The sequence below is a fragment of the Astatotilapia calliptera genome, chromosome 4, assembly GCF_964374335.1.
Source record: "Astatotilapia calliptera chromosome 4, fAstCal68.1, whole genome shotgun sequence".
Taxonomy (NCBI): domain Eukaryota; kingdom Metazoa; phylum Chordata; class Actinopteri; order Cichliformes; family Cichlidae; genus Astatotilapia; species Astatotilapia calliptera.
The window spans coordinates 36439856-36465460 of NC_137425.1; the positions used below are offsets into that span (position 1 = coordinate 36439856).

Genomic DNA, 25605 nt, shown 5'->3' on the forward strand with positions numbered 1-25605 from the left:
TGCTTGCACTGACATGCTTGTGCTTGGCGTGGTGCAACGGGAAACCACCATTGTACAGCACAAGCAATAGAAATAGATGGGCTTTAGAGCACAGTGCTCTGTGTGCAGCGTCCTATGTCAAAGGGTCTATAGCCTCCCGAGAAAGACCAGAAACCCCTCCCCCACCTGTCACTATCAGTCTCGACCAGGTTCAGAGTAAAATGTGAAGACTCCGCTCAGGCAGGTCTGCAGGACCAGACGGGGTGAGTTCCCCATGTCCTCAAGGCTCGTACCCCCCAGTTTTGTGGAGTCTTTATTAAAACGTTCATGCTGAACGTGAGTTGGTTCCCGCTGCTGTGGAAGACGTCCTGCCTCATTCCTGTACCAAAGAAGCCACGTCCCAGAGGCCCCCAGCATTACAGGCCTATGGCACTGACTTCCCACATCATGAAGACCCTGGAAAGACTGTTAGGCCACATCTGCACCCCTTCAGTTTGCTTACCAGCCCTGCCTCAGAGCTGAGGATGCCATCATATACCTGCTACCCCACAAGCATCCATCCTCTTTCCTTTCCTATTGACCCTCTACACCACAGACATCAGTCACTTAATGGACCTTCCTGCCATGTTTAGAAATTTTCTGATGACTCTGCTCTGGTTGGATTCATCAGTGGGGGGAATGAAATGGAGTACCCAGTAGTGGTGGACTCCTTTGTTACGTGGTGCGAGCAGAATCATCTGCAGCTCCATGTGACAGAGACCAAGGAATTGATTGGGGACTTTAAGAGGACCAGAAAACCAGCTGCAATCTACACGAAGTGCCAGAGGCGTCTGTATTTTCTGAGACAGCTGAGATGATTTAACATCTGTAGGACAACACTCAGGATTGTCGAGTCCGTTGTGGCCAGTGCTATCTTCTATGCAGTTGCATGTTGGGGCAGGAGGTTGAGGGTCATGGATGCCAAGAGACTCAATAAAATGATGTGCAAGGCCAGTAAGATGGTGAGGTTGGAGCTCCCTAAAGGTAGTGTAGGAGAAGAAGTCCAAGATGAGGAGAATACTGGACAATACCTCTCACCTACTCCATGACAGGTCACAGACCAGTACAACGGGATACTAAGATTACCCAAATACACCACTAACTACACAGGAAACTGGCTAGCTCGCTGTACGATCCCTCCATCAAAGTCACAAGTACACACCCTAAACATCAAGTCAATATGATAAGAAGGGCAGCAAAATGTCACATATTTCTTTTTCATTTGTCTAATATACTGGGATATTTATAAGATCTATTTGTATTTATTAGACTCTTTTTACTATATTTTGTAATATTATTGAATTGAGTTTAGTTAGTTCCTGTTCTTGCTGTCTTGGATCAACTGTGACCACATAATTTTCTCCCCGACTGATGAAGTATTCTGATTCTGATTTTGAGCCTAATCTAACCTAATGACCAGAGCTCTAATGTACTGCATTAAGTGCACTACATTATATGCACTCTGATGTAGTACATGTAGTCTAGTTTAATATTGGAAGCTGTGAATCATTTTATGTGCAGCAGAATGATTCTTACTTTTTGTTGTTGTTGTTTCTAAGAAGAAGAAGAAGAAAACCCAACTTCTGATATCATAAGGTTACGACTCAGCACTGAAGGTGACTCAAGGGGTTCATTTCAGTGACAGTATGTTAGCATAGTTAGTCTGGTGTAGTGAACTCTATTGTTTTTCTTCTAATTGTATTTGTATTTGAGCCATATTCAGTCAAATGATATCTATTGCAATATTTAATGATCTAATGTGGTTTAATTAGCTTTAAAGGTAATCTTTGGTTCACTTATGCAGTTTAGTAGTTCAGGTTATTAAGGGTGCTCTGGGTTACCTCTGTGTCTCTGTGGTTTGATCCAGGAGAAGGTGGAATCCTACCGAGCTGTAACAGAGCCCCCTCCAGCTTGTGGCTAATTGTGTGTGTGTGTGTGTGTGTGTGTGTGTGTGTGTGTGTGTGTGTGTGTGTGTGAATCAGGGAAATACAGTGTGGGGGGTACAGGACGATTGTGAGAGAGTTTAAAAAAAGGAAGGTCAAGGAAAATTGTGTGGCAGGTCATGTTGGCAAACGTTACGTTGGGAACAGGAATATAATAGGAAAATGAATGGATGAGGACAATCAGCAGACACAGTTGGCGGACAATAAGCAGCAGCAGAAGGGGGCAAAGTAAGAATCATCGGATGGATGAATAACAGACAAGACAGTGGAGATGGGAAAGAAGAGAGTATGAGGAAGAGAGAAAGAAACAAAGAATGAACAGTTAATGAACTTCAGTGTAACAAAGTAAGAAAAATAAACTATGCAGTGAATAGATAAGAGTGACAGTGAGAGAGAGAGCAGAACAATGAAGCAGGGTGATATGGTGAACACACTGAAACGTATTTGATCCATCTGTTCAGCAAGATAAAATATGAAAAATAGCACACTTACAAAAAATGATCTAAATATACATGACGTTCGATATGTTTCTTACTGTGAACAAAGCCCAGAAGGAAACGAGTATCCACACTAGTCTGGAGCCCTTTAGCTGGAGGACCATGTAAGCACACAAATCTCCACATTAGCTGTTTTTCAACCTGCCAGCTCCTCGGGCATAGATAGCCCAGTTATTCCAATGATGCATTCATACCTTGTGAATAAGCATTATGTGTGCTGTCTCTGCACATCTAGCAGTGGAAAGACGTCTGAAGGGACTATTTCCTACTATGGAATATATCCCAACATGATCCCAAATGACTCTGAGTCAACTCTGCTATCAGTCAGCAGGGAGGACATGGTGCACATAACATCTACCAGTGCCACCCACCACCACCAAATTGGTCAACCTGGGGGAAATAGCCCTTTTCTCTGAGAGTCTGTCACATTATATCTTGCTTGTGATCACTGTATATAAGTACAGACGGCATAATTACAATTTGGAAAACAAGTATTTGACAGTTTGATCAAAGTCGGACAGAAACCCTGACGTATGCTGCCAGCAGAGGTCCATGACAGGAAAACATATTTTCTAGTGTTATTTTAGTTTTCATGGGATTTGTTGACAGTATAAAAACATAAAGTAGCACCAGTATCTGCTGTGTAATACCTACCTGGAGAAAGAATTACAGTTGACATTATAATCCCTCAAAAAGAGTAGTGTTTCATAATGAAGCAGTTTAGCTGTGTGAAAAGAGATTGACACAAAGAGCTCTATCAGCTGCCATAAACAGTGTGAAGCATACACTGAAGGACAGTGTAGTACTACTAAGGGACTCTTCAGTCACCTCAGTGCAGAATATTAATACAATGATTTTTCAATTCATTGAATTCAGTTCAATGAATCAGTGATTACTTTTGTGGTTCAGCACAGTAAATCTAGTCACTCAATCTCAGGGCACCAGACACTAGCGCCGCAGCGACCTCTGCAGTACAGATGGAGGACATACAAATTTAGGGAACTTCCTCTACAATCACATACTTGGAAAGCAGAAAGGAGAGTCATGTGTTACATGTGCCACGGACAGCGTTTGTGATTATGAACAGTCTCAAGGCAGTGAGACTGCAAAACTAAGCTTGCATTAAAAAGAATGGATGGAATGGGAATGTGATCAATTGTGTGCTTTAGGATGATTTAACTCATTTTATTTTAAATGACAACACCATGGCTTTTTTATTATTGCTTATGTTGGAGTAATCTTCTCTCAGTGTTGTAGTTAACTCAGTGTACGTGTGTATATATGTATGTAAGTCTGAGATCAAACGTGATATTTTCACACACTATGCATATTGTTGCTTTAATCAATCAGGATCATGTACTGCTGTCACTCAAGTACCCCCCTCCCCTCTCTGCATCTTTTCCCCTCAGTATCCCCCTCCACCCCCTTACCTTTTCGAACGTTTCCGTCTGTTGTGCGCTGGAACTCCCCTGCGCTCAGCAGGAAGCACGCCCGGTCGTGCGGGTAGCGCTCACGGCTGGTGGTGGAGCCTAGCCCACCGGTAGCCGGGCTACGCTCATCTCCCAGGACCTGGTCGATGGTAGGGCAGTCCTCATTGGCCAGAGCCGCAGCGTTAGCTGCTGCATCACCGTTCTGCTTGGAGTCTGGTAAAAAAGGGAAGGAGAAGGCAGTTAAAAGATTATAGGAGTGACCATTATGGTAAATGGCCTGCATTTATATAGCGCTTTTCTAGTCCCTAAGGACCCCAAAGCGCTTTACACATCCAGTCATCCACACATTCACACACTGGTGATGGCAGCTACACTGTAGCCACAGCCACCCTGGGGCGCACTGACAGAGGTGAGGCTGCCGGACACTGGCGCCACCGGGCCCTCTGACCACCACCAGTAGGCAACGGGTGAAGTGTCTCGCCCAAGGACACAACGACCGAGACTGTCCAAGCCGGGGCTCGAACCGGCAACCTTCCGATTACAAGGCGAACTCCCAACTCTTGAGCCACGATTGTTATAGCTGTGTGCCAGGATGAATCAAAACATTTAATCTTTTAACATTTCTTATCTCTTCTATGGGGGTCACGTGCTGTGAATCAAGCTCTGTCTCCTTCTGCTTCAGCTGCTTAGTCCAGTATTTGAAATCTTGGTGTAGTTTAGCCCCTCCCTCTGCTGGAGGCTTCTTCCTGTTAAACGGGAGTTTTTTCTTCCCGCTGTTGCCAAAGTGCTTGCTCGTTGGTGGTCACCTGATGGTTTTTCCTATATTATTGTAGGGTCTTTACCTTACAATATAAATTGCCTTGAGGCAACTATTGTTGTGATTTAGTGTATGAATACATTTTAAAAAACGAATTGAATTCAATTGTAGGTTGTTGTTGTTTTTTAAATCAGGCTTTCTGTTGAGAATTTTATAGAATTGTTATTTATTTATTTTTAACCTGTTCATTTTATTTTGTTACTTTGTACCTTTTTATTCTCTATTGTGACACTTCATGTTCTAATTTATTTCTCTTTTTTGTGTACAGCCCTTTGTGACTGTCTGTGAAAAGTCCTGAACAAATAAACGTTACTTACTTATAACACAAAATTAGAATATCTCAATGCCTGAAACAAAGATGTATGTATATATAGGCATAGATGACGTGCTGAACGTGTCCTGTCTTACATCTTTCTTTTCTTTTTACTCATCTCCATGGTGTCACTAGAATGCCACAATGTAGCACACAAAACATGATCAATCAGCTTTAATTGCTTATTAACCAAATATGCACTATGGTGGTTAACATTGTTGTCCTGTTCTCCTCATGTCTGTGAGGGTTCTCTCCAGGTGCTCTGCCATGTAGTTACTGATCTTATGTTAATTGGTGTGTCTACAGCCCATAGGTGTGAATGACTCTCTCTGCATTAGGGTGCCAACAAACTGGCTATGTGTCTACACTCTGCCTCTCAACCTATAGAATCTTTGAGCACTACATGACCTTGAGCTGGGTAAGTGGAAAAGGAAGGATGGATGACGACTGAAGTAGCTGGAAAACTGTTCTGGATTCTTCCAGCTTACTTTAACCACAGCACACAAGCAGAGACAGTATCACATGAAGTGAAATGCTTTTTATTATATTGAGCAACTGGTCATCTCATCAATCTCATCATTCTCTATTGTAATATCTTTCAAAACACCCTTTTCCCTTTTTGTTTTATAATTGATTTTTTTAAGAGTGTGACTTGTGTGTTATTCATATTTCCAAATGCATTTTTAAGTAGAATGAGTCAATACGCTGAGCTTGTTTGGTCTCCCACTACTATCAACAAATAAGCTCCAACACCTTTATGTGGTGAGGTGGCGTCTGAAGCTCTTCAACTCTGTGGCAACATGTTGTGACAGAGCATACAGACAGCCTCAGGACCTGTCTGTATGCTCTGTCACATCAATTTGTTAAAGATATTCTAACAGCCACAATAGATGTCATCGTCAGGTCAACAGTGCACTTTCACAAAATAACTGAGTAATGGACAGAAAAGAAATCAAAGTGAGGACATCACTGGTTTCCTTTGCAGTTGCACAACATCACAATCGTGGATGTGTTTGTAATGTTGCTATAGTTACACAATGCAATTTATGAGTTAAATTCAATTTAAATTAAATTTATTTATATAGCGCCAAATCACAACAGCAGTCGCCTCAAGGCGCTTCATATTGTACAGTAGATTGTACAATAATAAAAATCAGTGCCACCTGCAGATTACCAGTAGTAATGAGAATCAGTCTGTGAGAAACGGCCCAGATTCAAACTTGCCCTTCGAGACTTAAGAATTTCCTAATAGCTGAAACTTCCTAACTCTAACCTTTTTCACCAGGGTCAATATTATTATTATTAGTTTTATTGACAGCACACTGATGTGTAATGATGTGCGATAGGTTTGTCGTGCTCAAAATGCGCAAAAACTGAGAGTTATCTTCCAATTTGCACAAATTAAAAAGGTTAGGGGATAACCCTAACCCTCATGTCGTACAGAACAAGCCCGACAGAAGTTGGAAGCTGGGAATTGTAATCTTGTAATCAGATGAGATGAAACTAGAGCTCATCTAAGTGCTGCTTACGTTTGGAGAAATAAGAGTGTGCAACACATCGACCCCACAGTGAAACATGGCGGTGGGAGTATTATGGAATATTATGCTCTGGGGACGGCTCAGTGATTGTGGAACTCTCGTTAAGGTGGAAGGAATCATGAAGAAAGGACAGAATTTTAAAGGAAAACCTCAAGCTGTAAAACTGTGCCTCGGTCATCACTTTGTCATACATCGCTCCTGATGAATAAGTACGGAAGACAAACGTGAATGTTACTGAACCGAAGACTAACGTCCCCCAGGACCATCGAATCTGAAGGAGCTTGGAAGATTTGCAAAGAAGAGTAATAACAACAGGCTGATTATTACTATCAATAATAATGCTGACCCTGGTAGTTTGTGTTTTTTGTCAAGTGATATTGTTCAATGTAAGCAGCTAAAATAAAACTATGTTTAAAAAACACCTTAAAAAAGCTTGCTCTGTTTAACAACACTTCATCTTTCATAGGGGGACAATAATTCCCTCTTTGTTTGGAAGAATCCATCATCTTTAAAGCAGCTTCACCTAAAGAAACTTTCCCCCTCACATCCCTTCAAACTCCATAAGAGACTTGGCTCACCTCTGTCCAGTTACTCACCTGCCCTGTTGATCTCAATGATCTCCTCCTGTGCTAATGGGCAGTCTCCAGTACCCATCATGCTGCCAGATCCCACCATGCCAGGCCCGAGCACATTTCCCATCAACCTGTGAGGAGATGCTGTCGCCATTGCCAGGGCATCTGGCTTGCAATAGTTTGGGCTGCCTGGCTGTGGCGCCCTGGGGATGTGCTTGTTCCTCTTCTTGGGGAGTTTCTGCTTAGCCATGGCCAGGGAGTAGTACATGCCAAAGTTATTGACGATGACAGGCACTGGCATGGCAATTGTCAGCACCCCAGCCAAGGCGCAGAGGGCACCCACGAGCATTCCTGACCATGTTTCAGGATACATATCCCCATATCCCAACGTGGTCATGGTCACCACAGCCCACCAGAAGCCGATGGGGATGTTCTTAAAGTTGGTGTGGGCTGCAGCTGTTGGATCATCTGGGTCAGCACCGATACGTTCAGCATAGTAGATCATGGTAGCAAAGATGAGGACACCTAGTGCCAGGAAGATTATGAGCAGCAGGAATTCATTAGTGCTGGCACGCAGAGTGTGGCCCAGCACACGTAAACCAACAAAGTGGCGGGTCAGCTTGAATATACGTAGGATACGGACAAAGCGCACAACACGCAGGAAGCTCAGAACGTCTTTGGCTGTTTTGGAGGATAGGCCACTCAGCGCCACCTCCAGGTAAAAGGGCACAATTGCCACAAAGTCTATTATGTTCAGGGCACTGCGGAAGAACTCTGCCTTGTCAGGACAGAAGATAACGCGTGCCATGACTTCAATGGTGAACCAGATGACGCAGACGCCCTCGACATATGTGAGCCAGCTGTCTGTGACCACCTCATACACAATCTGCAGAGAAGAAAAGAAGAAGAGAATTTTAGTTGATCTTATTATTTATTCATTACAACAGACACATGTCTGACTTCTGACAAGTGGTTGTTGACCCAAGAACAACATTTCTGTGTGACATCTCTTAGCAGATGCACCTGTGGTATAAATCCTGGATGGCTTCCTTCTCGGTATCGTATTCACACCATTTTCAGAAAATGGGACCTCTGAACTTTCAATAATCCTCCGTCGCCTTGTGCTCAAGTTATCCTATTGACTTCAGTAATAATACCCCACTGGCTTTTTACGGCTAAGGGTTAGAAAAAAAAGCAAAACCAAAACTGACGAGTGTGAGCACACATGCATATTGCCAACAATCTAAAAGTAATTTTAAAAAATTGGTAATTAGTGAAAATGAACACGCTAGCAAAATCCAAATGCAGGTGAAACACTCCAAATCACTGTTGGGGTTTCAGATGATATATCGCGGTCAGTATTGATGACATCTTTGTCATCGTTTCTTTTGTTTACATTTTGCCTGTATGGGCAGTAGGGCGCTCTTTTGTGACAGACTGATGAACACTGTCTTACATTGTGCTCAAAGTACTTTACACAATGTGCCACACTCACTCGTTCACCCAAAAGCTATTTTCTACACACTTCATGTCTAACATTTACACACAATCATACTTCAGTGAACACATCTTGCCCAAAGACACTTAGGCATGGAGACTGGACACTGGGGCAGCCAGGGATCGATTTTCCAATCGGTAGATCACTTGTTGTAACTCCTCAGCTACAGATATCTGCTTAAGGCAGTTGCTGCCACATGGTTATACAAATGTTAGCCAAATCACAAGCAGCATGTCTTCTTCATCTGTCCCTCCTGCAGATTGTTCTGGTAAACATTAAGCTAAAGACTGCAGCAAGCATTGCTGATTATCTTCCAAGGGCCAGAACATGTGACACTGGTGGTACCCTAAAACCGCTGGCTAAAAATAAACATAGATTCAGCAAAATGTTGCATCGTTGTGTATCTTGCCAAAATAATGTCAGATGCTGTAGCTTTCCCTGGCCCTCTCCCATTCAGACCAGGAATATATAGCTGCACGTTATTTTTAAATTGCTGGTGGCCTGAGTGGTGCCAAAGTGGGCTTTATAGATGATTGGGAAACTTTCTTGAAAAACCCCGTAGAGCTGAGAGCAGGAAGCAGAGTTTTAGTCTTACACGCCTCTCAGAAGCTTCTCTACTCTCATCAAACCAAAACAAGATAAACAAAACATCATAGCATAAAAATAAAGAAAGAACAACGTAGCATCATCAGCTGCAACAAAGGGTGAAATGATTAAATGTGGATTTTGAAACATTAGGTCTCTTTCTTAGTAAATGATTTAATAACAGATCAACATATTGATTTTTCTCTGCCTTGAAGCAGCAGCTGCAGAGTGGAAGCAGTTTTTTACACCAGCTTTTTAATCAAGCAAAGATCCAGACAGAGTTTTACTTCACCCTAACCTGAGAACCCAAAGAGCTTCGTTTTTTCTTGTTACCTATCGTTCACCTGGTATTACTGACACTCACCGTCTGATTTCTTAGAGTTTTAATCTGATTTAGTGGCCAGTTCAGATGAAGCAGTTATAGTGCTTTTTGCTGAAAACAACAGTGTTTAATCCGTTATTTGACCCGTGGCTTTACAAAATGTAAATGAGCACACACATTACTTTAATCAAGCTCATATGTCACACACTGTAAAAGAATTGTAATTTCATAATTTAACACTGTTACAGAATTTTCCTGTTAATACATCAAAACTCAATAAAATTACAAAATAAATAGTCTGTAAACTAAAATGTCTTTTTGTAAAATAACATGAATAATAATCATTATTTCTATATTTTCCTACACAAAATGTATTTATTTTTACACACAAAACATATGTAAAAATGCAGCCGCAAATTTAACATAATTTTATTTAAAAGATAAAACTGTTTAATTCTAGGTTTATGCAGCAAATATAGCTCTAAAATTTGATGTGCAGAGTGTAAAATGATGCAAACAAATTAAAGTATAAATAAAAATTGTGGATTATGGGCAATTTTACAAGGGTACTGTGTGGAATAAGAAGGTGAAGACTTTTGTTAAACAGCCAGCACAAGAGAAAATTCAGCAGAGTAAAATGGACCATTTATAGCTTCGTCCGAAGGACAGCAAATGGACCTTAAAAAAGCATCTAGTGTTTACATTCAGGTAGGTACTGTGGAGACCGGGAAATTCTAACATTGTTGTAAAAACATCAATAATAACTTTGAGGCAGGAAAAACGAACAGTCACAGTCTGCAGCACAACTGGATACGCTGCATCTGCAAGGCCAGTATCGGCCAGTATACTCAAGCTAACTGGTAATAGCTTACTAATATAAAAAAAACTGTCTATATTCCACCTTGGCACTAAATCTTCATGACTAGTCTTCCAGGCATTATTAAAATTTTGAAACGTCCCTCTCTTGATATTAAGACAAGAATAGAGTTTCTAGCAAAGGTAAGGGCTGAGGTGATGCTAGCCGTTTAGCTTTTCAGCTACCTGCACATAATAGTTAGCGTTCAGCACTCAATAGATTGATCCATTCAGGTGTCACCTGTTGTTCCTTCTATCAGCGGATTCATTTTAAAGCTGTTGGAAAGGGGAGACTTGAAACTAACAGGTTCCAAGTCTCACTTAAAAACTTGCAGCATGTTGAAATGTCTTGTTTACTGTCAGCATCAGTTTCTATTTTCTGTGTTACAATGTAAGACTTTAAAGGGATAGATATGAAAAGTACTGCAGTTAATGTAGTCTGGATGATAGACCCAGTGTTCCCTTCATGTGGACCTTCGGTGTTTATTATTATCCTTACTTTTTGCTAGTCTTCTGTGTCTTGCATTTAATTTTGCTTCCTTTGTTCTATTTCAGGTCATTCTTTAACATCCTCTCATGTGCTCCCTGTTCTTCACAAAGTTTGGATTTTGCTGTTTAATTTTTCCCTCTGTGGATCTTCTGCATCCGAACTAAAGGTTTGTTTTCAGCTTCACCTGCTGGTGTCTAAGTGCTGCATGTTCATGCCTCTCATTCCACACTTCATGACAAATCACAAATGTATATACTGTTACACAATAAAATGCAGTCAATACCTCTGTTCCTCATCTTTTATTATTAAGATGTAATATTATTACATATATAGTACGACTGCACATATACAGTTGATATAATCACAAATGAACAGTAGATTTCTGTGTGTTTGATAGCAGGTACTAGTGTGATGACTAGAGGCTGAATCCATTCAGGGCATTTTCCTCATATGGTGTGGGTCCAGTCTCTGGATCTCCTTAAAGGGATGGATCCCACAAATTAGTACTGAGCAACATGCCAGTGTGTAACTTCATGCATTTTCAGATACTGCTATAATAGTATAAATATCTGCTTCAGCTTTTTAAGGGGTTTCAGGACCATCGGGAGCCATTTTGGGCTTTATTGAGAGGAGACCACTGCTCACACTTCTTAGTAGTAAACGGTGATGAAGAGGAGCAATGGCACTAACATGTTAGAGCGAGAGAGAGGGGAAGCTGTCCTTTAAATAGAATCCAAGAGTGTGTGTGTTAGTCATATGATGTGAAGAGAGGGAGCCATGTTATGAGCTGACTGCTTGAACTAGTTCAGACTTCATTCAGTGATTAGATCATTATCACACTGGCACATACGCAGGTGTTACATGTGGTTAAAATCATCTCAATGCATTAAGTTTACACATTTCAGATAAATATAGTCTATTACTGTTATTTTCTGTAGCCCACATAATTGAACATTTCAGTTACATAAAACATGTAAAGTTTGATGTTATGTACTGTACAGCCTGTATAATAAATAAGTATGTAGCCCATCAAATCCAGAGGACAGCATTGTTTCAGCAGAAAAACTGAAAACTTTGAGCATTCATCAAAACTCAAAGTTCTTATTGGACAACGAGATGAAGGCGTGAACATTACCCATATATGCTCTCTGGACTGGACTGAAACGCCTGGTGGCAAGATCTCTCAAACTGTGGTACGCAGGAAGTCTCCTACATATATTTAATTCTTAACCACAAGATCACTGAAATTGAGTTTGAACTATGTTTTTGTTCTTCTTGATAAAGAAGGACAAAAACTTAAATCAGCCATGAGATTACAAGCTTACCAGGTGTAAGGTAAAAGGGTTGACAAACTAAGCTGGGATGGTAAGCAGAAGCTACCAGCACCAGTGACGGTGACGACTTAGCAGTCATACCTGATGCCAGCAAACGGCACACAACGGTGAGTTACATCAGGTTTGGATTCTTCTGGAAGGGGACAGAGGATGATGTGCATTGATGAAGATTCTTAGAATATTCTTTTCTTTTCTTGGGTTGAATTATTATTCTTAGTAATAAATGCATGAAACCATCACGTCCTACGACCGAGCACACAGTGCTGAAAGGCAAACCAGCAAAGTCAGCCATATAGATATATGCTACACCCAATGCCAAAGCACAATGAGCTTCATATTGTGTCTTTCTCCACACAGCTAAAGCTGGTACGCCACACGTCACTGGGAAACAGCTGTGTCTGCCACCAGCCAGAGTTAACAGACATCATGTACTGCAGGCTGCCTAACAGATTAACTTGATGCCTCTTTGCAACAACTTACTGTTGCTGCAAACAGCAGTCAGACCAAATGAACTTAAGAACATACCGACTGAGAACATTAAGCGCATTTGTTATTTTCCTATTCAGCTCAATAAGACTACAGATATTGCAAAAATGGATATGAAGATCAAAGCGCAGCTCAGAGGACCTTTTGGTCCATACAGAAGTAAGATGGCTTTCAAGGGGATGATCCGTTCAAGTCTTTTTAAATAGGACAGAGATGTGCAGATGTTCTTACAGGGCAAAAACTTCCCTTTATTCGATGTTTTTGAAGACTTTCTGTGACTCGGCCAGCTAACATACCAGTCGGACATTTTTTCTCATTTAAAAGAACCGAACTTGGGGCTACAGGGAGTGTCCCTCACTGCTTTTGATGTGCAGAACAACAACAAACACGCCTTTTATTCCAAATAAAGATGCTGATGCTTCAAAGATGGCGCCGGTGTACGTGGCTGTTCGTCTGTCGCTGTCAGTTTTGTTTGTTTTTATATTGCTCCTGTCGTGTGTCACTCAAGAAATCGGGTCATTACTGGTGTACGATCGCCAATCGCTTCGGAACCTCCGAAGTTCTGGACAAAATACAGCTCCATTTTCTAACGGAGGTCAGAATTCATGGTGTCCGTTGCTGTCACATATCCCAACTTGCCCATGCCGTGCAGTCATGCTACCTCCCCGGCGAAGACGTCGGGGTAGGCGCAGTGGTCGGCTGGTTAAACTCAAGATCTCTTTAGCACACCATCCCACTACCGTCAAAGGAATACAGAGATTATTTCCTGGAGTTTTTGTGCACCGACGTTTCCTGGACCCCGTGGGTTCCTGCCTCATCCCCGTGGTCTGCCAGGATGATGCGCCGCTCCTCCGTGACCCCTGTCCCCCTCGGCTCAACGTGCGCCGGGCGAACGTCCGCAATCTGAGGCCGCTGTGTCGGACTCCCTGTGCCGCTGGGCTTTTACCTCATCCCCGGCTCCTGTCAGGATTGGGCTGGTAAATGCCAGATCGCTGGTGAACAAATCTTTTATTCTGAATGAGTTATTCACCTCCTGGAAACTAGACTTCATGTGTGTCACGGAGACTTGGCTTAACACTGGTGAGTCCAGTACTTTATCTGAACTCTTACCAGCGGGTTGTTCCTATTTTAACACACCAAGGACATCAGGGAGAGGAGGAGGTACGGCGGTTGTTTTTAAAAAGGATTTTAAATGTAAACAGTGTGTTTTACAGCCCTCGTCTTCCAGTTCTGAGCTCACGTGTTTTGAAGTTCTAACTCTGTGCTCTTTGCTGTTATTTATCGTCCCCCTAAATACAATAAGAATTTCATTAATGACTTTTCAGAATTTCTAGCTGGGATTATGCCCAACTATGATCATGTTCTTATTGTGGGAGATTTTAATATCCATGTCTGCTGTCCTGATAAACCTCTGGTGAAGGAGTTTTTAAGCCTCATTGACTCTTTTAATCTGGTCCAGCCCGTACCTGGTCCCACACATGAACACGGACACACACTAGACCTGGTCTTGTCACACAGTCTACCTGTGTCTAACGTGGAAGTGACTGACACTGCTTTCCATATGGCTGTATTATTTGATGTTGTGTTTTCACGCACTACAGCTCAAACCGGCGCTCCTGTTCACCGCTGTCGGATTATTAACCCTTCCACTGCTGCCCAGTTCTCCTCTGCTTTTAACCAGCTGTCTATCCCTGCCGATCGTACTCCCTTGGACACAGAGGACCTCAGCTCCTGGTTTCAATCTTCTTGCCTAACCATTCTGGACTCTGTGGCACCATTAATAACCAGGCAGCCCAAGGCTAAAACCGATCCTTGGTTTAATGACGCCACTCGGACTGTGAGGAGGGAGTGTCGTAGAGCTGAACGCAGATGGAAGAGGGACAAACTGCAGGTGTCTCTGCAAATCCTAAAGGACTGCTGGCGCCTCTATCAGGATACGGTCAAAGAGGCTAAAAGAAAATACTTCTCTAAGATCATTTCCTCCAACAGTCACAATCCACGTGTTATTTAACTCTACTGACTTAGTCTTAAATGCTCCACAAAGTGGCTGCTTGGAGGCCTCTCATAAACTAATGATTTTATGTGTTTTTTCATTGAGAAGGTTGCAACCACGCGGGCTCTCATTTCTTCCCCTGAGTCTGACCCCTCTGTCTCGATCCCTTGCTCTGCTGTTTTTAACCAGTTTGAGCCTGTGACTCTTTCTTATTTAGAGGATGTGGTCGGCCACCTGAGGCCCTCTGGTTCCCCAAATGATCCTGTCCCACCACAATTTTTTAAGGAGATTTTTCCTAGCATAGGCCAGGCTGTTCTTAGTGTTATAAACAGCAGTTTAATATCTGGTGTAGTCCCTGCTAATTTTAAGCATGCGGTAGTACAACCCTTGCTTAAGAAACCTGCCCTGGACCACACTGTGTTGGCTAACTACAGACCTATCTCCAAGTTGTCTTTTATGTCTAAAATCTTAGAGAAAATTGTACATTGCCAATTGATGGATTTTTTAAATGAGAATGGTGTCCTGGAGGTCTTCCAATCAGGTTTTAAAAACTTGCATAGCACGGAGTCAGCACTCTTAAAGGTTTTTAATGATATCCTCCTTTCCTGTGACTCTGGCAATCATGATGTTCTTGACCTAACAGCTGCCTTTGACACTGTAGATCACAACATTTTACTGTCTCGCTTGCACCATCTTGCAGGCATTCGTGGTACTGCTTTGAAATGGTTTAGGTCTTATCTTTGTGACAGAACTTTTAGTGTTAACTTTTTAGGGTATGAGTCTTCCTCTGCCACTTTTCAGTCTGGGGTCCCGCAGGGCTCAATTTTAGGGCCTCTGCTTTTTTCATTATATTTACAGCCCCTGGGAACCATCCTCAGAAGGCATGGAATATCCTTCCACTGCTATGCTGACGACTGTCAGATCTATCTGCCTCTGAAGCAGAACGATACCTTCTCTATTAAGCCACTTTTAGCATCTCTAGAAGACATTAAATCTTGGATGTCCCTAAACTTTCTAAGATGCAATTCCAGCAAAACTGAGGTCATTCTGTTTGGTCCTAGCGGACCTTGTGAACCCTCCGCTATTGATTTGGGACCCCTGGCAGAGTATTTTAAATCTGTTGTTACAAACCTGGGTTTTAAGATGGACAGTGATTTTAAATTAGACAGTCATCTTGAAACAGTAATCCATGCTTTTATTTCATGTCGTTTAGATTTCTGTAATGCACTATATTGTGGAGTTAGTCAGCATCTTCTCTCTCGTCTGCAGCTGGTCCAAAATTCTGCTGCACGACTTTTAACCAGAACTCGTAAAAGAGAGCACATAACTCCCGTCCTGGCTTCACTCCATTGGCTGCCTGTATATCTTAGAGTTCATTTTAAAATTCTCATGTTTGTGTTTAAATGTTTAAATGGTCTTGCCCCAACTTACCTCTCTGAGCTTCTGCATCCTTACTCACCCCCCAGGTCTCTCAGGTCAGCTGACAAGCTGCTCCTGGAGGTACCCAGGTCCAAGAGGAAGCTCAGAGGGGGCGGGGCTTTCTCTATTGTTGCGCCTAATCTGTGGAACAATCTTTCCCAGCACATTAGAGAGGCCCCTTCACTTTTAAAACACGTCTTAAAACCCATTTTTACTCTTTGGCTTATGACACAGTCTGACCCTGATTTTATTGTTTTAATCGAATGTGCTGATTTTATTGTTTTAAATGTGTTTTTATATATATATATATATATTTTTTTTTTTTTTTACTTATCTTATATTATTATTACTATTTTTCTCTTTTTTTTTTAACATGCTCAATGTGTCATGTTTGGCATGTCAAGTGTACAGCACTTTGTGTTCAGCTGGTGGCTGATCTGAAAGCGCTATATAAATAAATTGCTTGCTTGCTTGCTAAAGGTCAAGACAGGCGATGTTTCAGGTTTCCCCAGTTTGGAGCTTCCTGTCTGACAACAACCTGATCCTCACTGTCAGAGACAGCATCATTGTGCACCTTGTCTCTCTCAGACAGTTCAGTGAATATTTCCCAGTGACAGCAGAAGTGAGAAACCCATTCAGCCTCGAAGCATGCCCAAAGAGCAGGAGGGTTTAAGAGAACTATCTTGTGATGAGACACTGAAGTTTGCTTTCAGAAATCAGACGTTTTTGACATTTTTGACTCTTAGACAAGGCCATGCACTTCCATTGGTGACCACATATTCATGCAAGAAAGGTTTCTCTTCATATGCTAGAATACAGAAGCAGGTTGTGTGAGGCTGAAGCTGACCTTCCTTGATCCAAACATCACAGAGCAGTGTTACAGAGCCATTCACACACGAGGAGTGTAGGCTATGTTGCCAATGACTAAATGCTAATGTTTTGCATGGCATGGAGCTGTTATTATTAATATTCCCACCTGCTGCGTGTGTGAATGCAGTATCAGAGCTGTTAGCCCCCTTTGCTGCGAGTGTTTCAATGCAGTTACTATTGTCACTTGTCACACCCTGACTATGTGAGTGTTTCAAAGCCATGCAGTTAATACTGTTTGAGTCAAATACAGCTGTGGCTGCTGATGGCAGTCAGTAATAGCATTTATATAAGACATAACATTGTCCCAACTATGTATGTAGTGAAGTTTTAGGCCGATGCTACTGTATTTTAATATCTGTCACATGACTGGTACTTAAAGAGACATATATTTCCCAAGGCGGTACCTACTGTGGTTAGGCAAAGCGTGTCACTAAAACTTTACTGTACCTCTTCACGTGTCACGTTGCCGACGGTGACATTCTCTGTTTTGTTGTAGATGGTGTTGAAGACTTCATGGGTCTCCAGGCAGAATGTGGAGATGGAGAGCAGGATGAAGAAGAGCGAGGCAAAAGCCACATACTGTAGAGAAACAGTGACAGTAGAAAGAGAACAAGAAAGGTGTTACAGTTTACTCTGTTTTCTCAAACAAAACATCAGGACATTATCACCAACTCACTTTAGTGCACTTCTACCACAGGAGGGGGTGCCAACAACACACTGAAGCCAGTGTGGAGTAATCCTGTCGATTCAGTGCAAAGGTCCTGAGTGGTTCAACATATTTGAGAACACAGTAAGGAAGAAACAAAGGATGCAGAAAGTGCCCCTTCATTAAAGTCGTGTCCAAATTCATGGGCTGCATCCTCCTGAGGACCCGGCCTTCGCGGTCTACGTGGGCCGGGTCCTCAGAAGGTCGGGTAGACCCAAAGTAAACCCCTGTGAAATTGGACGGTCTAGCCTTCAGATTAGCGTCACCGCTGTCTTGGTGGAGTTTAATAAACTCGGCCGTCTGCTCCTTGCTATCTAAAATATAACAGGACACTGGAGTAAACGCTCGACCGTCTCATACTTCTGTTTAATCAGTTTTCTGTTTGACGTTTATTCAGCTGTCTGAAAACCACCTGGGGGATTAATAAAGTTTTATTTTATCTAATCTAATCTAATCTAATCTAATCTAATAACTTTAATCTCAGCCAAACCGATTTACTCACGAACAAATAAAACACTGAAAAAAGCCCAACAATAACATTTTTAGGTTGACTAAGTGACTTATATATCACGTTTAACCTGAGTAGCAAAAGACCGCGGTGATCTGAAAATGATGTGCCGGGAGTTGTGCCGTTCTCGGCGGCTCTAGTGACCCTCGACCTCCCGGCTCGCTATCGAGCTGGTGGGTAGCAGATGTCTCCGAAAACGTCGGAGCACTTTTGCAAGTATGCGATATCTTGATAAACCGAGCAGATATTTGAAGTTTACACGGCTACTTTCTCACCTGAAAATATGTTAAAAGTTGCTGGAAACTGGAGTTTGGTTGGGCCGCGCTATGAATTCTGGGATGTGGTAGGCCACGATGGACATACCTGGCCCATCCTTCAAATTCGGGGAAAAGGAGGACGCATTTTTCGGCTGCATTCGGAGGAGTCTACGAATTTGCACAGCCTTCGGCGCGTCGCTGTGACGTAATCTGTCTACAAATGCTCCTCAGGAGGATGCAGCCCATGAATTTGGACACCCCTTAAGAATAGATTCTTGATTCATTCCGCTGAGATCATTTCTGATGAGGCTTCAGTTAGTTAGTCAGGTCCTGTGTCACAGCTTCATTTCTTTTCTTGATGAAGGACATGACACACTGTTCATGTGCTGTACATCATTTTTAAAACCTGCCTCCTCAGTCCTCAGTTTTTCAGTGTTTGCAAATTTCTGAAAGACACACTGCATACCATTCCTGTAAAGGATCCATGGTAAGCATTGTGGCTGTACTCAGCTTGCTGCATTTGGTGGTGATCAATTGCCAGCTTATACACTGTGCACAGAGCATAGTCACAAATACTCCTTACAGCCCTCAATTGGATATTTGGTTTTAAAACACACACGCACGCACACACACACACACACACACACACACACACACACACACACACACACACACACACACACACACACACACACACACACACACACACACACACACACACACACACACACACACACACACACGCACACACACACACACACACACACACATTTATGTATATATGTCACAGTGTGAATGAGTGGGAAAAGTAATAAGCTCAATGATGGTACTGAGCCGTTGTAACATTTTTGTTACATTTTAGTCGTTTTAGAATCAAAGCACATGAAAACCACGTCTACATGTGTTCACATGTCAAACAGCAGCTCTCTGTAGGTCAATGATGAAAGTCAGTAATGTCATGCAGTTGTGCTTTTTCAAACACACACATGTATGTCATTTGTTTGTGTGTGCTCACAACGAATCACTACGTATGTGAGCATTTTCATCTGCTTGCTTTTTCTCAAGTCTGTGCCTTTGCCTTTCAGGTCAGTGATGAAGATGGACAGATGAAGTTTACTTCTAATCCGCAGGGAGCAAATCAAGTCCCACAGCTTATTATCCCGGACTAATTTAACACTGCTATCTACAGCTGCCCTGGATATATACACACACACACACACAGACACACACACATAGAAGAGCGCTTCCATCCCTTCAGAGGAAATCACACTGACTTGCATTCATTTTCTCCCTTAACCATTTTCTCAGCTCTAAAACTTACGCTAACCGTAAACCACCTTCAAAAGGATTCACACTTTCCAGTGTTCAGTAACATGGATGCTGGATCAGCCTGTGTCAGTCACCCTGTATTGTCATTGTCAACAAAACCATTTTACTTGGAGAGCAGACTCACTCAGCCACCAACGTACAGGAAGAAAGCACATTATAAGATCATTTAAGTCCTGCTGCCAGTAGAACTTAAGCTATAAATTAATTTGCCTGTCCACGTGTGTACACATCAAGCTTGGTCATCCATGTCTTTATAGACGTTGCCTTGCACACCGGTGCACCGTCATGTTGGAACAGAAAGGGGTCATCCCCAAACTGTTCAACTGAGCGTGAAATTGTCCAAGATGTCTTGGTAACCTGAAGGATTAAGTTTCACTGGAACAAAGAGACTGAGCCCAACTCCTGAAAAAGATACCCCACACCATTATTCCACCTCCACTAAGTACAGTTTTTCTGCAGCCACCAAACTCATCCATCGAATTGCCGTCTCCACTGTTTCAGAGTCCAGTTTCAGTGGGCTTTACACCAGTGCTTTACTCTTGCATTGCACTTGGTGATGTGAGGTTTGGATGCACTTGCCATGAAAAAACAATTGCATCAAGCTTGTAATGCACTGTTTTTGAGCTAATCTGCACACCACATGAAGTTGAATGGTGGGGGAGACTGTAGCGTTTTATTATAGGGACACGTCCTGTGTGAAGGTTCTGTTTTCTTGTTTAGTAAACTTCCTGCCTTTATGACCCTTTTGTGAGCAGGAAGTCACACAAACACACCCGCATTTACACACACACACACACACACACACACACACACACACACACACACACACACACTCACGCACACACTCACGTGCACATGCATGCACATACACACACACGAGCATACATACACATGCACACTCAATGCCTTAGGGTTTATGACGCACCATAGGGGGGGTTACAATGGGTGTTTGTGTAAACTCTGTGTCACAGAAATGAAAGGCTACTGTGGGGTGATGGTTCTTCGAAGTGGTCTGACACCGAGGGCAGAAGGGCTGCTCTGAGGTCCTTCCCTTGCTAGCAAGTAAAATCAATCGATCGCTGTTCGTCTTGCTTCGTTAAGGGTAATAAGTCTCTAAACCAGCGGGGCCTGTGGAAGCGCAGACTCAGCACAGGTCTTTACTGATTGCTTCTGCAGAAAGTTGGTGGCCTCTGACCTCTATAGCTCAGCATACGCTGATCTCACTCTGTGCCCCTCTGTGGCCTACCACTTTATGGCTCCCATACCCAACCACGTCCTCTTTGATATAATATCACTGTGAAATCCTGGGAAATTTCACGACTGTTTGCACAGGAGGCATCCTATCACTCAGGCTGGTGAGTGAGCTCCTTCGAGCGACCCAAATGGAAAAAGGAAATGATTTGGCTGGGCCACTTACACCAAAGTGTAATCGAGCCTGGTTACACCTACAGTATACTCAAGTCCTTTCACTGAAGGAAAACATGCTGCATCATGAAACGAATAATTGACCTGCTTAAGACCCACAGCTTTCCAACAGTCTTGAAGGAGTTCCCAGAGATGCTGAGCACTTTTTGGTCCTTTTGCCTTCACTCTGCGGTCCATCTCATCCCAAACCATCTCCACTGGCTTTAGGTCAGGTGACTGTGGAGGCCAGGCTGTCTGGTCAGCACTCCATCACTCTCTTTGGTCAAATAGCCCTTGCACAGCCTGGAGGTGTGTTCGGGGTCATTGTTGAAAACTAAATGATGGGATGGCATGTCGCTGCATGTCCCCCACACCATCACACCTCCTCTTCCCCCATGCTTCACAATGGGAACCATCCATGGACCATATGTTCACCTTTTCTGCAACACACAAAGACACGGCGAGTGGAACCAAAGATCTCAAACGTGAACTCATCAGACCAAAGCACAGATTTCCTCTGGTCCAATGTCCATTCCTTGTGTTTCTTGGTCTAAACAAATCTCTTCTGCTTGTTGCTCTTCCTTAGTCGTGGCTTCTTAGCAGCTATTTGAGATAAAGGTCTGATTCACACAGTCTCCTCTGAACTGTTGACTTGTGATTTCTGAGGCTGGTGACTCGGATGAATGTATCCTCAGCAGCAGAGGGGACTCCTGGTCTTCCTTTCCTGGGGCGTCCTCATGTGAGACAGTTTCATCGTAGTGCTTGATGGTTTTTGTGACTGCACTTGGACACGTTTAGTTCAGACACATCAGAAGTTTTATCAATTTTCCAACTGACTGACCTTCAGTTCTTAAAGTAATGATGGGCTGTCGTTTCTCTTTACTTAGCTGATTGGTTCTTGCTATAATATGAATTCTAACAGTTGTCAAACAGGGCTGTCAGCTGTGTACCAGCCTGACTTCTGCACAGCTGATGCTCCCAACACCATTAAGAACGCAAGAAATTCCACCAATGAACCCTGACAGGCTCACCTGTGAGGTGAAACCATCTCAGGTGACTACATCATGAAGCTCACTTGTCATTCAGTCTAACTTGGCAGGCTGTCTTTGGGAAAGGACATTTTTGAGAGAGAAATTCTTGCAGCTACAGTGAAAGTGAACACTAATCCTGAAATTGTAACTCTGTGATGGCCAAATGAAACCAGTCATTGTGGTTAAACCTGGGACTGCATTTTACAGACTTTCCAAACTGATAGCCGATGATTGCCATAACTGCAGCAGTGATGCAGCAAGAGGGATGTCCTCCCCTACACTGCACAAAAGACACAAACAGTGTCCCCTGTAAGGTGACTTCAGTACAAATAGCCTGGCTGAAGATTTGCATACTGTTTGCTCCCCAGCAGGAGGAGAATACAGCAGTCTGTTGGCTGAGATCCCTCTGCATGCACACACACACATTTGAAGTTTTTCCGACGTGTGTGGCGAGGCCGTGTGGATATGTGTGCTCATGTATGCGACAAAACGAATAGAAGGACATCATAGTAGAGGGTTAGGTGAGAGGCAGGATGCATGTGCTTTGATATCAGTGCTGCAGTGTACTGCTTCTCAGCATACTACAGAAGGTAGAATGTCTGAGCACACCTCCCTCTCTCAAATCCCTTTCTTACTCTCTTGTCAGTTTTCCCATTCGTGCTCATTTATGTTTTTGTTTTCTGAAGCCCTCAACCTGTTTCCCTGCTGTTGACAAGTGATGACATGCAGGGAGTGACAAAAAGGAGTTTTAAGTCTGGTAGGGGTCATTTTTTATGACCACCGTTTAGGATTTTCTCAAGTTAAATTTTTATTCTTCAAACTTGATCCTGTAATTTGAGCACAAAGCTGAACGCAATGCTTTAAATAAGCGAATGTCTGTAATGCATTTATCTTTATACCTTTGACTCGACACAGGAACAACCAGCTAGCCTGGATCTCTGGTTCACTCTGCAGTTAAATTGTGATTTATGATGCGTTTCATCTGGACAGAAACTACAGGAACAATATCACATTTATATTTTAGAGAAATGTTTCATCTCTGTTCAAAACCTGAGATCTTGTTAATGAGTACTGGGCGGATCGATAAACCGTAGTCAACCAAGAAACGAGAAACGTAGCTTGTGTTTTTGTAAAAGATGACTGTTACTGCCAACCAATCATTAAGCAGGTTTGTACTAGACTAGTAAGTTTGTAGGTTTTTTCCCTTATTGTCCACGTCTGGGATCTGACTCCACTCGCACCTTGTAGTTCTTCTATTTCATGATTTCCTTCCAGCGATGCCCAAAAATGTAAATTCTGTCTGAAAGGGTAAACCTAAAAGTGAACTTAACTTTAATCCACACCAGGCTGCACTTCACCTGTTGGTGTTTTTAAAAGGTTAAGTTGGTCGTATTGAATTTGCAGTACATATTAAACACTGTTCCTCAGTGCACGGCGTCACACAGGTTCCTGAATGAAGGACCCTCTACTTTGTCTCCCTCCCTTCAGATTTCACCCTCTCGCCTTTCCTCCCCTGTCGGAGACAAACAGCACATCTTACAACAACTGCAGCCAACCAGCTGATCTTTGCGCAAACCTCTCAAATCACTCCTGATACTAATTGCTCTCCAGTCAGCAGCAGACGCATATGTAAGCAAAGCTACACTGCACTGACTCAGTGAGAAGGGGGCGATGATGCCGGGAACACCATCAATCAGATTCTTTTAGAGGGGAAACAAAGCAGACTTGACATATTTCCATTATAAAGCAATGGATTAAATCCCCTCAGAAGATAGATTCCCAAGAAAAGATCCATTCAGTTGGGATGTGCACAGGTGGTGTACACTCATGTAAAAACTACCACCAGAGTACAATAACCGACAAAGCGTTTCCTGGCATATTAATTGGTTGGTAACAAATCATCATTTGTCAGTTGTCTTTGACTGACTACGCAGTGTCATCTGCAAGATCACAGGTTTAAAATATACATTTGATTATGTTCCTGTAATTTCTGTCCTTGTCCAGACGAAACATAGAGAGCAGGATAGGTAGTTCAAATCTATTGCAGAGCCTAGAGCTGCATACTGTGCTATAATGACATGCTCCAATGATTATCCAAGGTACAGTGAAACAGGAAAGCAGTAGGAGGAAGGGTAGTTACAATGTCATGTGGCTCCGCCGCCCATCTGTACACTGGCTGCAGTACTAAAACAGCATAGAGTCATATCACAAACCAGCTAAATGTGTGATGGTTTCCACTCTGAACTGGTCAGTTACATAATCCAAAACGGGACTTGTCTGAGTAGATTTTACCAAGAAGATTCGTTAGTAATCAAACAATCTCAGTCGAGTTAAAAGTTAAGCCAAAAACAAAGTAAAAAACGATAAGATTGAAACGTCGGTATGCTTGTTCTCCTTCCTCTGTCCCCTGCTGCTCTGCTGAAGTGTTACTGCTACAAGCTGCAGACTGCTGCAGTGCCTCACTCAATGCAGAAGCAACTCCGATATACTAAGTAGAAATGACGGAGGTCTGCCAAATAGTGCCCCAGGCTGCCAAATCATAGAGCGGGACAAAATGACTGCAGGCAGAAAGTGAACACAGCACACACATGAAGGATAGAACAGACCAGTGGTCTATATTCCTGTATGAATTATTCACCAACATAACATCTTGTCTTGTTTCTATTACGCAATGCCAAAAATGTTATTCAGGTTTCATAACACTGGAAAGCTTTGATGAGGAGTTTCTCTATGCAGTTGGGACAAAGTGTCACCTTTGAGTGAATTTCAGCTGAAATGAGGTTAAATGGCACATCGTCACCTTTTATAGTTCATGTGACCATAAACACTTTTATATATCCAGCAAACACAAAGTATTATCAGTATTTGGAATTTTGAAGTCTAAATAAAAGCCCAGTGAGAAAAAAAGTAGTTGAGTTGCTGGATCCTTTGTCACAGTGAAACCTGCAACCAGACTTCCTTTGAGGATAGACCCAGGCGGTCTAGAATCGCCCAGCGTTCCTCTAAGGAAAGAGATCCTTCAGCAGACAGATCTGACCTCTGTCTTGATGGAGCATTCACAGCCTGACATGTTACCTCAACATTCACCTCTCTGCATTTGTTCAGGAGTTGGCTGAGATAATACAAATGGGAGTAATAGAAGAGTCACTTGCATGTGGTGTAGCCCCATAGTTCTTGTGGTGAAGAAAGATGGATCTATGCGGCTCTGTGTTGACTACCGCAGAGTGAGTGAGTGGTCGCAGGGCCTACCCCATGCTCGTGGAACAGATTGCCACCGCTCGTTTTCACAACACTCATCAGTTTTGGACTCATGGACCAAGTGCTGCATCCACACACTACATACAGTGGGGCAAAAAAGTATTTAGTCAGCCACCGATTGTGCAAGTTCCC

At 42.8% G+C, this 25605-nt stretch overlaps 1 protein-coding gene across 1 annotated transcript in view; it reads right to left on the bottom strand.

Moving 5' to 3' along the window:
* Window positions 1-3377: 3377 nt before the first annotated feature.
* Window positions 3378-25605, bottom strand: part of kcnc3a (potassium voltage-gated channel, Shaw-related subfamily, member 3a) — a 41707-nt gene continuing 19479 nt past the window's right edge. The window contains exons 2-5 of the mRNA XM_080300708.1: window positions 17428-17559; window positions 7153-8014; window positions 3889-4101; window positions 3378-3424 (exon numbers count right to left, since the gene is read on the bottom strand). Coding sequence (XP_080156834.1) covers window positions 3378-3424; window positions 3889-4101; window positions 7153-8014; window positions 17428-17559 — 1254 coding nt within the window. The remainder of the gene's footprint in view (window positions 3425-3888; window positions 4102-7152; window positions 8015-17427; window positions 17560-25605) is intronic.